This window comes from Balaenoptera acutorostrata, chromosome 17 (assembly GCF_949987535.1).
Source record: "Balaenoptera acutorostrata chromosome 17, mBalAcu1.1, whole genome shotgun sequence".
Taxonomy (NCBI): Eukaryota; Metazoa; Chordata; class Mammalia; order Artiodactyla; family Balaenopteridae; genus Balaenoptera; species Balaenoptera acutorostrata.
The window spans coordinates 12729111-12743177 of NC_080080.1; the positions used below are offsets into that span (position 1 = coordinate 12729111).

General features: G+C 49.1%; 1 protein-coding gene and 1 pseudogene across 2 annotated transcripts; both read right to left on the bottom strand.

Annotated features, from left to right (window-relative positions):
• Positions 1-6972: 6972 nt before the first annotated feature.
• On the bottom strand, positions 6973-11968 carry MYC (MYC proto-oncogene, bHLH transcription factor). Of its 2 annotated transcripts, none has more exons than XM_057532314.1 (3): positions 11716-11968; positions 9261-10026; positions 6973-8019 (listed from the first exon to the last, which is right to left on the bottom strand). In XM_057532314.1, exons 2-3 carry the CDS (start codon positions 10015-10017, stop codon positions 7457-7459), a joined length of 1320 nt encoding a protein of 439 aa, XP_057388297.1. In that variant the 5' UTR covers positions 10018-10026; positions 11716-11968; the 3' UTR covers positions 6973-7456. The 2 variants fall into 2 exon arrangements, with proteins under 2 accessions (XP_057388297.1, XP_057388296.1); XM_057532313.1 differs by having other exon boundaries at positions 9261-10029.
• On the bottom strand, positions 11712-13401 carry LOC130705555 (uncharacterized; annotated as a pseudogene).
• Between the last annotated feature and the right edge of the window lie 666 nt (positions 13402-14067).

Here is a 14067-nt window from a genome sequence, read left to right on the forward strand (position 1 = left end):
CCAGTGAGTCAGTCTAGGGAACAGCCGTTCTTTTTGTGCACAAACCTTTGCATTTCAGGAATTGTCTTTCCCCTGCTGGATGGGGCTTTCAATCACAAGTGCGGTGGCCCCAACTCCACCAAAGGAGGAGGGCTGGGAACCAAGCTGATCAACCAGCCTCAGGGTGGACATGTGACACCAGGGGACCGATCAGAATCCTTTCTGAGGCTTTTCCTTGAGGGGGAAAGAGGGACCCGCTTTCTTTGAGGAGCCTGTGTTAGCCTATTGCTGCTGGCAGCCATCTTTGCCCCAGGTGGGGAGATCCTGACTGAGATGAAGATATGGAAAGAATCCTGAAGTCACTGTTTGTTTGAGCCCCTAGATCCAGTCACCCTTGGGCTTTTTCAGTTACATAAACTAATTACATACCTTTTGTCCCCCCACCCCGCATCTACCAGTTAAAGCTGAATTTCTGTTGCTTGCAACCTATAGATCCTGACTGAGACTCAGAGACACTTTTGCTGAGGCTTCTGCCATCTGGAATGAATTAGGTAGACATCACAGAGGGGAATAGATTTGGCATGAGCTGAGCAGAGAGCATTGGATTGAACAGGGTAAAAAAGATGGACAACTCCAGAATGTAGACACTTAAAGTGTATGGCAAATACATGCATTCATTTGTTGATACACTCATTCATTCATTCAGCACAATCTTATATGCTAGATACTATGCCTGCCCTATGGTGTACAGTGATGGAGAAAGTCATAGTATGTATCCTCAAGGAGTTTAGAGTCTAGCAAGAGAGAGAGAGAATTAAACAGGTTATTTCTATACAGATGAACGTGTCCTGCGAGAGCAGAGGGCTCTGGGAGCCTAGAGGAAGAGACTTGGCCTTGCCTTTGACCTTGCGACTGGGAAGAGTCACTCTCTGTAGGAGTGGCCATGTTCAAGAAGGCATCCCCCTCTCACCTACTCCACTTATATTCCCCTTTAGAGCTCCAGGCAACGTGCTTGGCACCAGGCAAAGATGGAAGCTGCCCTTGAGATACTTACATTTAGCTCCATCATTCCTGTTCTCCTGTATCTTCACTTTTCCCCCTCTCAACTTCATCCCATCAGGCTACAAACTAATGATCTCTTTATCTTCAATAAGATAAAATCAAGATCCAATTAAGCAAATCAAACCAAATACAGATCCTTGTCTTCATTTGATAAATCCATCTCTTTCCTTATCTTGAGAGCTAGCTTCTTGAAAAGGTTGTTGAGAATCTGTTTCTACTTTGTCTCCTACTCATTTTCAATGCCCACAACACCATGAAAAAGGCCCTTCATTCAGCCATTCACCAAGAAATTGTTGAAAAAAAAAAAAAAGAAAAGAAATTGTTGAGTTGCTGTTCAATGCCAGGCATTTATGTTGGCACTGAGTGGAGATTCATTGGTGAACAGGACTGATGTGATTCCATTCCTCAAGGCAAGACAAACGATTTCTATAAAGAGTGGGGAGTATTTGGGTAGTCAGTTGTGGTCTCCTAGGGAACCTTGTCTAGTGGTCAGAGAATACTAGGAGGTGAACCATGAAGGATGAATAAGAGCATGCCAGGCTTGTGGGCGTTGTGTTGGTATATGGGTGGATGGTGGGTCAACAGTGTTTGAGCAGAGGGGACAAAGCATCTGATTGGGAAACCAGAGTGATGACATCTTTCTGAGTCAGTGGAAGCCAGTGTGTGAAGAACTTGGAAGTGTAGGACAGCTTTGGACATCATCTGGAGGGTAGCAGGAACCCTCTGAAGGGATTTAAGCAAGGGAGGGGCATAATCATATTTGTGATTTAGAGAGATCTTGGGGGTGGCAATGATGGAGAAGCCAGTGAATGGTTCTCAACTTTTTCAAGCCCTAGAGCAGCTTGTTAAAACACAGTTTCCTGGGGCCCATCTCCTGAGATTCTAATTCAGGGGACAATGTGTTTGCATTTGCAACAAATCCACAGGCCACATTGGTGTTGATGGCCCAGGAATCACACTTTGAAAACTCCTGGAGAAGGTATTACAGGAGGGCAGGGTGCTGGGAGAATGGTTAGGCAGATGTTTCAAGTGATTGATCGAATGGAAGGAAAGAAGGAGAGGAAGGATCTTGAGTGGATGGGCTGCTGTCCCACTGGGGAGGAGTTGTGGTCAAGAAGATGCTTCCATATTGCTAAGTCCCGTGGACCATTCTCTGCACGTCCTGCTGCCCCTGTTGCTGCCTCTGATACTTCTGATAGAAGGGCTTCTTCCTAGAGTTGTCTCCCTCCTAAAAAAAGAAAAAAGTGTCTTCTCCTTTGTTCCTCTTCCAGCATTTCCTGGGCTCTTTCCTTGATTCCATTTTCTCTGGGGGGTGGGGGGTGGTCTTCAGCAGCTCCCAGAGCTTTAACCCCTTCCTCCTACATAGTACACTCAAAAAGTGTTTGTAAAATAACTTAGAGTCTAACTGCCTTCGTTTCCTTTGTTCTCCAGTAATCCATAGGTGAGTCAGGGCTAGGACCTTATCTATCTCATTTATTTTAGCATCTCTTCACACCCCCAGCACACTGTGGGCACACAGTAGGTGCTCAATAAATATTTACGAACGAACGAATAATTCCTGCTCTCACCATTTTGCCCACTCTGTGAATGCAGGCAAATTACTTAATCTCTCAAAGTTTTCAATCCCCTTATATGTAAATTGGGGATTGGGAATTGAATTTACCTTCTAAGGGTTGCTTTGGGGATGAAATAAGATAAATGCCTGTAAAGTATTTAGCACCTAGTAAAGATTGACTACTATTGTTGTTGTTTGGTTTTTATTGTTGGCGCTTGTGTGACTTTGGGAGAACTATTGAACTTGTCTAAACTTCAGTGTCGTCACATTCAGAAATTGCTCTCCAGCTGGGCTGCTGGGAGGGTCCAGTGAGAAGGAGGGTCTGGCAGATAGGAGGTGTATAAAGAAGGCTAATTCTCTCTCCCTGAGTTCTCCCATTCCCTGCCCCTAGAGACCCCTGACTGCACTGGCCTCTTTTATCCCTAGATGGGCTGACGGGGTGACAGGGGAAGAAAGTGTTGGGGACTGTGGCTGTGCTGCTCCCAGGCATTGTGTAAAAACAAAGCACATTCTTTTAACATCTTTATTGGAGTATAATTGCTTTACAATGGTGTGTTACTTTCTGCTTTATAACAAAGTGAATCAGTTATACATATACATATGTTCCCATATCTCTTCCCTCTTGCATCTCCCTCCCTCCCACCCTCCCCATCCCACCCCTCTAGGTGGTCACAAAGCACCGAGCTGATCTCCCTGGGCTATGCGGCTGCTTCCCACTAGCTATCTATTTTACGTTTGGTAGTGTATATATGCCCATGCCACTCTCTCACTTTGTCACAGCTTACCCTTCCCCCTCCCCATATCCTCAAGTCCATTCTCTAGTAGGTCTGTGTCTTTATTCCTGTCTTACCACTAGGTTCTTCATGACCTTTTTTTTTGTTTTTTTTCCCTTAGATTCCATATATATGTGTTAGCATACAGTATTTGTTTTTCTCTTTCTGACTTACTTCACTCTGTATGACAGACTCTAACTCCATCCACCTCACTACAAAATAACTCCATTTTGTTTCTTTTTATGGCTGAGTAATATTCCATTGTATATATGTGCCACATCTTCTTTATCCATTCATCCAATGATGGACACTTAGGTTGCTTCCATGTCCTGGCTATTGTAAATAGAGCTGCAATGAACATTTTGGTACATGACTCTTTTTGAATTATGGTTTTCTTAGGGTATATGCACAATAGTGGGATTCCTGGGTCGTATGGTAGCTCTATTTTTAGTTTTTTAAGGAACCTCCATACTGTTCTCCATAGTGGCTGTATCAATTTATATTCCCACCAACAGAAAGCACATTCCTTTTAACCTCAGAAAATCTACAACCCGTTAACACTTCCCCTCAACTGTGTCTTCCTAAAGAGCTTAGTGTAGACTAATATTGAAAGAAATAAAATTTAAAACAAAATGAGAAATCAACTCAGAGTCATTGTAAATCACCTCAAACCAGTTTGGCAAAGTGAACATTCTTGGGTGTTTCTTCTACATTTGGAATTAGTCTCTAGAGTGATGAAAATAAAAACAAAAATTAACGAATGGAATTAGTCTAGATTCTCCGCCGAAGGATCTAGACTAGAGAAAGGTTATTGCTATAGCTTTCGTGGTGGGTGGCAGAGTCTTTTTAGATTTTTTTTTTTAAACAGGTCCCTGTTCTTATCCTATTGGCTTGTGTCTACACTCCTTCTCCTTTGAAATAGGTGTGTAAAGGTCTATAACCTTAAAAGAGGAAACTTGTAAAGCTACTAGTGCATTTATAGATAGTGTCAGGGGACACCCTTCAGCCTCTTTTAACCTAAGGGTATACATTGCTGGGAAGAAATGTTTCTTCCAGAAACAATGTGTATATTAGCGTGTATATTAACAAATTCTCATCAGCTATTGCAATCAAGCTGCAGAAAACCCCCAACAGGATTGTTTTGTCATCTTTACCAAGCTTTGTCTTAAAGACCAGCAGATAACTCTACTTACACATCCTAGCTGTGAGTAACCTCCTTATGAAGCTGGGGTTGTGAGAACTTTGTGCGTTTAAAAATCTGATTGATTGTTTTTATAATGTGGATCTCCTTTGTTGCTTCCAAATGGCAGCATAAAGTAACACTTCCTTCCTCTTTATACATTCCATCCCTAAACAAAACCACTCCAGGAATCCCCTGGGGAAGGCATTAATTCCTGGACAGTCTCCTGGGTAAAACGCATAGTTAATATTAACTTATTCCTTCCTGTATATTCCTGACCAAATCATAAGCTCCGCCCCTCCATCTCCAATTCTTGATCATTGTTACCTACAAAATAGATTACACAATGGTATAAACCCTGGGGACTCCCTGCATTGGCTATGAGGGCCAAGTTGTGTTGAGGTCAAGGTCAGCCTGATTTTCTGGAAAGAAGTTGGCATCTATTCTGTTTTCAGAACGTTCCCTGGCTTCCTAAAGCTAAGAGGGGGCCTGATAGGTAGTTGGCGTGGTTCCCTTTCATCTCCACAGCCAAACTCTGCATCCCGAAAGTTGTTTCCTGATAATTTGGAACGGGGAGTTGTTTTTCTAGTGAGGAACACTCTCTCCTATTCCTCAGGCTTGCCCAGACTTCGTGATTCAAACTAACACCTTCCCTGTTCCCAGGTGAGTCACTCCAGGGCTGTACTCCAGCCACAAAGGGGCAAACAGTGAATCGTTTAAGATGGCCCCCACTTTTGTAACACTTTGAGCTACTCAACTTCTGTGGATTGTATCCCCCTTTGAATTTAGGATGTAGGGTGTGACAGCTTGAAGCTATTAGGGTAGGACTTAGGATCCAGAATAAAGGATCAAGAAAAAGACATTAAGGACTTGAATAAATTATTCTAGGGGTCAAAACCAAAGACAGTAATTATTTATTGACTTATGGGTCATGGTGGATTTAAATCCCCAAGCGAGTACAGGGATCTGAAGATCTACTGGACGCTGAGACAATGAGATAATTAGAACAGCGATAGTAACTTCCATTTGCCTATGTAGTCAGTGTTCTAGTTTCTGGTTTGGACTGTGGGGTTTTCAAAGGCTTAAAAGTAAAACTAATAATAACAACATTCAAAAATGCCTTTTCATGTTCTAGTGATAAGCATGTGTCATGCACGTCCCGGTGTGAAAGAGGTTGGAAGAAGGGGAGTTTGTTGTTTCCAAAATAATGACTCACATGACAAAGAGTAACTATGTTTTATTTTATGATCTGAACAGTAGCATTTCCATATTGGCCACTTCCCAGGAGCAACCGGTGAATCTCATTTAACAAATGGTTAAGGTAGGAGTGGATGAGCCGTGGGTTTCTCATTGTGAAAGGAATAATTCAGCAATGAACAACAAAATAAAAACAAAAACAAAACAAAACGAAAAAAGAGGAACCGAGGTCCCAGCAGCCCTAAATGCTGAACCTCAAGTCACGTATTCCACTTGATTGGTGACTCCTGGCCTCGTGACCGGCCAGTTTATTGCTACTGGCTTGTCTGAGAGGTGGTCTAGCACAGGTTAAGCCTGGGTTGGAATCCTTGCTCTACCCCTCATTATCAGTGGACCTTGGGCACGTGGATAAGCCTTGCTGTGCCTCAGTTTCCCTATTATGGGGAAATCAACAGTACCTCCTTCATACAGTTGCTGGGGAGTTATCATAAGGAAAGTGCATAGAAAAATGCCTGGCACTTAAATAGTTACCCCTTGGGTCAGTCCATCAGGCCCCAAACCAAAAGCATTCTTGTACTGCAGACACAGGATGAGCTAAAGCATGATAGCAAAGTGATACGTGTTTTTCAACAAACATGGGACCTGGATTCAGCCTTTTACTGTGTGGCTGAGGAGAAGTTATATAACCACTCTGAGCTTCTATATTCCCTTGTTTGTAAAATAGGGTTAATAACTTGCCTCCCAGAGCACCTGGTAGGAGCAGGCAAGCAGCAAAAGTTGGTCCCTGCTCTTCCCCCATCAACTGTTTCAATGGGCAGGACGCCTGGACTGCAATGGAGCTGGGGAATGGCATGGAAACTCCAGAGTTTTTCCTTCATCTTCCTCCCAACCCCCAGTCCTCACCCCCCTTTGTGTTCTTAACTGTTATCTTTAACCCTTTTGCCTACCTCTAACCCTCTCACCAGCCTACTGCCCTTTCATTCTTTGAAGTATCAACTCTAGCCCTTATCACAAATCTCCAGGAAGCATCTTATAACCCTGAGAACTTAAAGACCTTAAGGCCCCAGACCCATTAGAACAAAGGAAAGCCCTCACCCTTTCTTAAATAACTTCTTTTCCCAATCTTCTAAGCTCACTCCCTTAAGGGCCAAATTCTGTTAATTTGTAATTGATGAAAAGAGAATGAGGAAGAAAAAAAAAAAAAAAAAAGAAAAGAAACAAAACACTCACAACTTAAGATCTGGCTCAATTATATTTGCCAGGCATTTTATTTTTTTCTAAAAACAATAGAAAAAAATCAACTTTAAAAAGGAAAATGTACTTAAATAAAAAAATTATGGTATAACTGCTATAAAGGTTTTATTAAAGTTATTTACATTTAATGGCTATATTTACAAAGGAAAATTGGATAAAGTTCAGGATTTCGTAAAAACAATTCTTAAATACAAATCTGTTAAAGGAAAAAAAAAAAAAGATGGTAAGCATAAAAAAAGTTCTTTTATGCCCAAAGTCCCATTTGAGGCAGTTTATATTATGGCTAAACCTTTCAGTCTTAAGATCCAGCCAAGGTTGTGAGGTTGATCATGCATTATGCAAAAAGTTCATACGTAGGGAGTTCTGTCAGAAGGAATCGTTTTCCTCACTTTCCCTTAGTAACCAATGAAAATTTCATGAGGGATTCATTCCAGTTCCTCCCTCCAATAGGTCAATTTATGCGCAAGAGTTCCGTAGCTGTTCAAGTTTGAGTTTCAACTGTTCTCGCCTCTTCCGCAACTCGTCTTTTTCTGAAATGAGCTTTTGCTCCTCTGCTTGGACGGACAGGATGTATGCTGTGGCTTTTTTAAGGATAACTACCTTGGGGGCCTTTTCATTGTTTTCTAACTCCGGGATCTGGTCACGAAGGGCAAAAAAGCTGCGTTTCAGCTCGTTTCTCCTCTGGCGTTCCAAGACGTTGTGTGTCCGCCTCTTGTCATTCTCCTCGGTGTCCGAAGACCTGGGGCTGGCACATTTGCGATTGTTGCTGATCTGTTTCAGGACCCTGCCACTGTCCAACTTAGCCCTCTTGGCGGCGGGACAGTCCTTCCTAGTGGAGGGGGGCGCTGCATAATTGTGCTGATGGGTGGACACATGGCATCTCTTAAGGACCAGCGGGCTGTGAGGAGGTTTGCTGTGGCCTCCGGCAGAGGGTGACCCCGACTCTGACCTTTTGGCAGGGGGCTGCCTCTTTTCCACAGAAACAACATCAATTTCTTCCTCATCCTCTTGTTCTTCCTCTGTACCAAGAGAAAAAGAAATCACCCGGTTAGCAAAGGTTTCCTTAAAGCAATCAGTGACCAGATTAAATCAATACTGTGCAAATACAAGGCATTATTAGGTAAGAAAGGACCCTGAGGAATTCCCTGGCAGTCCAGGGGTTGAGACTCCATGCTTCCAATGCAGGGGGTGCAGGTTCCATCCCTGGTTTGGGAACTGAGATTCACACACTGTGTGGCGTGGCCAGAAAAAAAAAAAAAAAAAAGGACCCTGGCACAAAGTTATCCCCAGAGAACTAGCCAATCGTCTCTGCTCTTCTTCTCATGAAGAGACAGTCTCAGGGAGGAAAATGACAGCTGGGTTTATGGCACAGACAAGAAAATTACAATTTACCAGGATACAACATTGATGCAAATTCTTACCTAAGACTTAATGAGGTGCTGGACACACCCAAACAAAGCACATTCCCAAGCACCTTCTCTTTGCAAGGGACTTTACCAAGAACCCTTCAGGTGTTGCAAATGATAGCTGCAAATCTTTGGTATGACTTTAGCAATCCCTATTTTACTGGAAGTGAAAAAAAAAAAAAAAAAAAAAGTCTTGCAGCTTTGCCAAAAGTCCTAGGGGGTGGGGGATGGAAAAAAGGAGTACAGTTTTGGAAAGGACTTGCTTTGTAGTGTTCAAAAGAGGCTGGAAAGATCCCAGCTCCTCAGTCCATACATTTTTGAGGCACTTTCACTGGCTTACAGCACTCAGGTGGATGGCTGCCCAGCTTCTGCCCACTGCCCCTCTTCGTTTTTGTTGATCTGCAGTCCATTAAATTCCAACAGCTTCTCAGAAGTTCAGGGAGGTCATTCATTCACTCTCGAAGAGATCAATCCTCTCTTAACTTCATCACGATCCCCCCACCCCCCCCCCCCAGGGCAATTAAAATGCTTAAGAGGGGTAAAGAGGGAGCGGATTGAGTTGCTAGATAAGCTAGAAGATTTAAAAACCCAAATGAAATTCCTAAGGGGAGGGAGGGGAAAGGAGGGGGCTGGCCACGAGGGCGATCTTAGGGGAAGGAATGGGAGGAACACTAAAGCCCAGTGTTTCAGGGATGAGGAGCTCCCAGACCCTTCCAGGCCTGCCATTTCTTTTCCAAATATAAGAAAAGAGAAAAGGCAGGGGCCACGGAAGTGACCCCTTGCATTGGCAGCCAGTGAGAATGGGAAAGACAGCCAGCCACCCCCTCTGACGGGCCTGGAGGGTCCCAGCTTACCAGAGTCGCTGCTGGTGGTGGGTGGTGTCTCCTCGTGGAGCGCCAGGGGCTCGGGACTGGCCCGCGGGGAGGACGCGGCGGAGGAGAGCAGAGAGTCCGAGGACGGGGAGAAGGCGGTGGAGTCGGGGGAGGCGCAGGGCTTGGGCGAGCTGCTGTCGTTGAGCGGGTAGGGGAAGACCACGGAGGGGTCGATGCATTCGGAGGCGGCGGCGCTCAGGTCCTGCAGGTACAAGCTGGAGGTGGAGCAGCCGCCGTGCCCGCGGGCGGGGCTCGGGCTGCCGCTGTCTTTGCGCGCAGCCTGGTAAGAGGCCAGCTTCTCCGAGACGAGCTTGGCGGCGGCCGAGAAGCCGCTCCACATACAGTCCTGGATGATGATATTTTTGATGAAGGTCTCATCGTCGGGGTCGCAGATGAAGCTCTGGTTCACCATGTCTCCTCCCAGCAGCTCGGTCACCATCTCCAGCTGGTCCGCCGAGGAGAAGCTGCCGCCGCCGCCGCCGTCGTCTCCCCTGGGGGAGAAGGACGCGACCGTGACGTACGAGGGCGAGCAGAGCCCGGAGCGGCGGCTCGGGGACAGGGGCGGGGTGGGCAGCAGCTCGAATTTCTTCCAGATATCCTCGCTGGGCGCAGGCGGCTGCAGCTCGCTCTGCTGCTGCTGCTGGTAGAAGTTCTCCTCCTCGTCGCAGTAGAAATAAGGTTGCACCGAGTCGTAGTCGAGGTCATAGTTCCTGTTGGCGAAGCTGACGTTGAGGGGCATCGCGGCAGCCTGCTGGAGGGGGCACACAAAGGCGGGGGCAAGTCTTCAGTTAAGGGGGTCTTGGTTGGTGCCGAAATCCCGCGCAGCGCGCAGCGCGCGCCACAATCCAGAACCACTCCCCTTCCAGCGCTGTTCCCAAATGGGGCCGGCGGGGGGGAGACAAAAAAACAAAACAAAAAGGCACCCTTTTACCCCCTCTGGGTGACCCTCAGACACACACTTGGCGAAGCAGCTCTGTAGCGCCCGCGGAGCTTCCGTCCCCCGGGACCCCGGAGCGCCAAGTCCGGGAGTCGGCCCGGCGACCGCCGAGCAATCGAAATCGGCTTTGGCCTCCTTAACAGGCCGGGGGAGGCGGCGATGGTGGTGGTGGTGGTGGGGGGTGCGGAATACGATCTGCCAAACGCCGAGGCGCAAAGTTTTGCGCCACCTGAAGGAGGCTGCGAGAGGCGCCGCGGCGGGAGCGGCTGCGCGCGGCCCCCTCCCGCGCCGGGGCCCCTCGCGCCGCGCCCGTTCCCACTCGCGCCCTTGCCGCGCTCCTTCCCCCGCCGGCGCCACCGCCCCTCCCAGCCTCCCTTCTCCGCCTCCTGCATCCCTACCCCCAGCGCGCCCCCCTTCCTTCCTCTGCCGGCTTTTCTTCTTTTCCCTCGCGGGCTGGAGTGGCAAGCTCAGCTTCGAGCCTTAACCCCCGCCCCGCCGATACATAAAAGGGGAGTGTTAAATAATAACAGGGGCACCTCCCTTCAACACCCAATACAGCGCCGCAACTGCGCCAGAGACCCTGCTACGATTCCGCGCCCGGAGCCGGGCGTCTTCCCCTCACCCGCCGAGGGTAGCAGCTGTTCTGGAAAAGCCCCGAGCCCCGCTCCTTGCCGTCCTCCGCATCTCAGGGGCGCAGGGACACCCGCGCGGGGACACCAGAGGCGGCCTGGGAGCCAAGGCTGGGCGCAGAGATTTGTCCTCGTTTCCCCCCGAGTCAATAATTCCAGGAGAATCGGACACATCTTTGCCCCAGCCTCCCTTTCCCCCCCACTCCCCGCGCCTCGCCAACACCAAATCTTAACCTCTCTGTAGACCAAGATCTTTAATTTTATTATCCTTTTTAAAAGCCAAATGCCAACTTCTAAAAGGAGCCGGGGGCGAATTGGAAACGCCATGGGGATCGGCGGGCGGGACGAGCCGCAGTGTGTCTGTCTCCGGCTGTCAGAAATGCGGTAAGCCGAAATTTAAATGCCCTTTCCGAGACGGGGAAAAGTCAGAGGCTGCGGAGCTCTCTCGCTCACACACGCAATATGTAATTCTTACTCCAAGGAGCTCAGGATGTAAAGGGTTTTCTGCCACCGAGAAGCATACCCTTCTCTTCTCCTCCCAAAAGGCCAAAAGCAATTAATGCAATAAAGGAAGAATGTCCAACCGGCCGGGGTCAGCGTCCATCTACATACGCAAAAACCTCTCAAGGCTACTTTCAAAAACGCACCCTGTTTTCCCTCTGCCTTCCCCTCTCCCATCTTGACAAGTCACTGTACCCCGACCCAGTTCTGGTTCGTCTTCACTCCACCCCGACCAACCACAACTACTCTGAGAAAAGTGTCAATAGCGCAGGAATGGGAGAAAAGACACACCGATCCGGGCATTTGACTCATCGCGGCATTACTGCGGTAGCAAAAATAAATTAAAAGGCCAATAGGTCCGGGTGCTCACCGGGTTTTCCACTCTCCGAAGGAAATCCAGCGTCCAAAAAGCGGCGAGGAGCGCCTTTCAGAGGCGCTGGTCGTGGGCAGCGGCGGGGAAAAGTGACTCCCCCAAAAGGCAGAAGAGCCTCTCCGCGTCCGGGGAGTCGCGTTGTCGCTCGGGTGTTGTAAGTTCCAGCGGGCAGTGAGCAAAGTTTCGCGGATGCGGCGCGGGTGGCGGGCCGCTGGCGGGGGTCGGCGGGAAGGGTGGGGTGGGGGCGGCCGGGCCCGAGGCGCAGAAGCCCCCCTTTCACTCCGGATCTCCCTTCCCCGGGCGCCCGGAGCGCGACTCCGCTCGCTCGGCTGCCTCTGCTCTTCCACCCTCGAGGGCCCGCCCGCTCGCTCCCTCTGCCTCTCGCTGGAATTACTACAGCGAGTCAGATAAAGCCCAGAAAACCGGCTTTTATACTGCTAAGGCACGGCCCCTCCCCTCTGTTCTCTTTTTCCCGCCAAGCCTCTGAATAGCCCTGCCCTTCCAGAGGCAGTTGGGGAGCCAGGCGGCGGCCGGGGCGCGGCGGCGGCAGGGGCAGCCGCGAGATGCGCAGCCCGGGGGTCCTTGGCCGCGCAGACCCTCGCCTATAAAAGGCCGGTGGGCGGGGATTCACAGGAGAGGATCTTTTTTCTTTCTCCCCCGCCCTCAGCTTTGGGAACCCGGGAGGGGCGCTGGTGGGGAGGGAGGGCCGGAGGGGAGGAGACTCAGCCCTTTGAGCCTGGCACTCCAGTGCGCCGAGCTCTCGGATGTAAACACAGTAATAGCGCCGCATGAATTAACTGCGCGCGCCTACCATTTTCTTTTGCTCCCGCTCAAACCTTCTCTCTTTCTCTGCTGCTGGCTCCTCTGGGGCAGCGCTCTGTTTGACAAACAGCATACTTGTCCTCTGTGCTTCAATCATCGCGGGCAGAACAGCTGAGCTCTTCGCGCTGAGCATACACCGTGTACCCACGGCCACGCCACGCACGTCCCGGGCGAACGGGCGCCTCCCTAAGGCCGGGGAAAGGGTAGCATTTGGAAAATAAGTCCTACGAAGAGAGGCGGAAAGAAGGGGGTATTGACTGGCGCGCGCTCTGAGTGTGTGGGGCATTGAGTGACGATGGGGATAAATGATCAGAGGTATAGGGAGGAAAATGGTGCCTGGAATTATTAAAATAATTCGGCAACGCACTGCCACGTATACTTGGAGAACGCGTTATGAATAAACACCCACTGTATTTGTTGGGGGGGGTGTTATGCATTCTGTGTGTGTGCAGCTATCTCAGCGGGGTACCTTCCACCCAGAATGAATCCCCCAAATTGCTGCCAAAGCCGCAGACGACCCCCCACCCCCACCCCCGGCCCCGCCCGCGCAGACCTACACGGATCTCCGCGGGAGCCCGCTTTCCCCCCCACCCAGTACGCGCTAATCCCTGAGATCCTTCTGCGGGTCCCGGAGCTGGAGTAAGGCAGGAACGTGCCTGCGGGTGCGCGCCGCGGGGCCCCTCCCCCGCCCGCTCTCGGCAGGTCTGCACCCCCAGCCCACCCCCGCGCCTCTCACTCGGAGTTCCCAATTCCGCAGCCGGGTTTCAGAAAAGAGACGAATCCTCTCTGCGCCCCGTGGTGTCGGTTTGCACACTCTGGGGCTCCCAGGTTTGGGGAAAATCAAAGGCGCTAGACGGAAGGATACTGACTGGGGAGGGGGGGAGGCGCGAGCCGTGGGACCAGACTCCCCAGAAGAGTGAAGGAGGCGAGCTGGCGGATCCACCCTGGGGAGTCAGCAGAGTCCCTGGTGAAGAAAACCGTTAACTCTTTCCTCCTCGGACAAATCGGACGTTGACTTCCTTTCTGGGTCTGCTTTCCTCTTTATTATTGGACAAAAAAACAAAAAACCAAAAAACAAACAAAACCCACATCGATTCTGATCTAAGGAGAGGGGCCAAGTATTACTTTCGTGTCTTTTTTTTTGGAGGGGGGGTTGTCTTGAGCCAATTAAAAATTGGCCGAATTTCAGGCATTGATTTCCTAGTTCACTGACTCTATAAATTTTTTTCTGAATACCATAGTGAAGTGCGTATGCCTAATCCACGTACATGTATGTACATTTCATGTACACGTCGACCTAGAATTTTGCCCAACACGGCACATGACTTGTTCGCTCCCTCAGTGAATCTATATTTAATATACAATATATATTCCCTCGGGATTTGCTATTCTGCATTACACTAGGGCCTTAAAAACAGGCAATCTTCCCCAGCCCTGGTCCCTCACCCAAAGACATTTTAAGTAAACTTTTCCACGCCCCTCCCCCCTCATTCCAAAAGAGAAAAAATTTCGGGGCAGGGAGGGGCT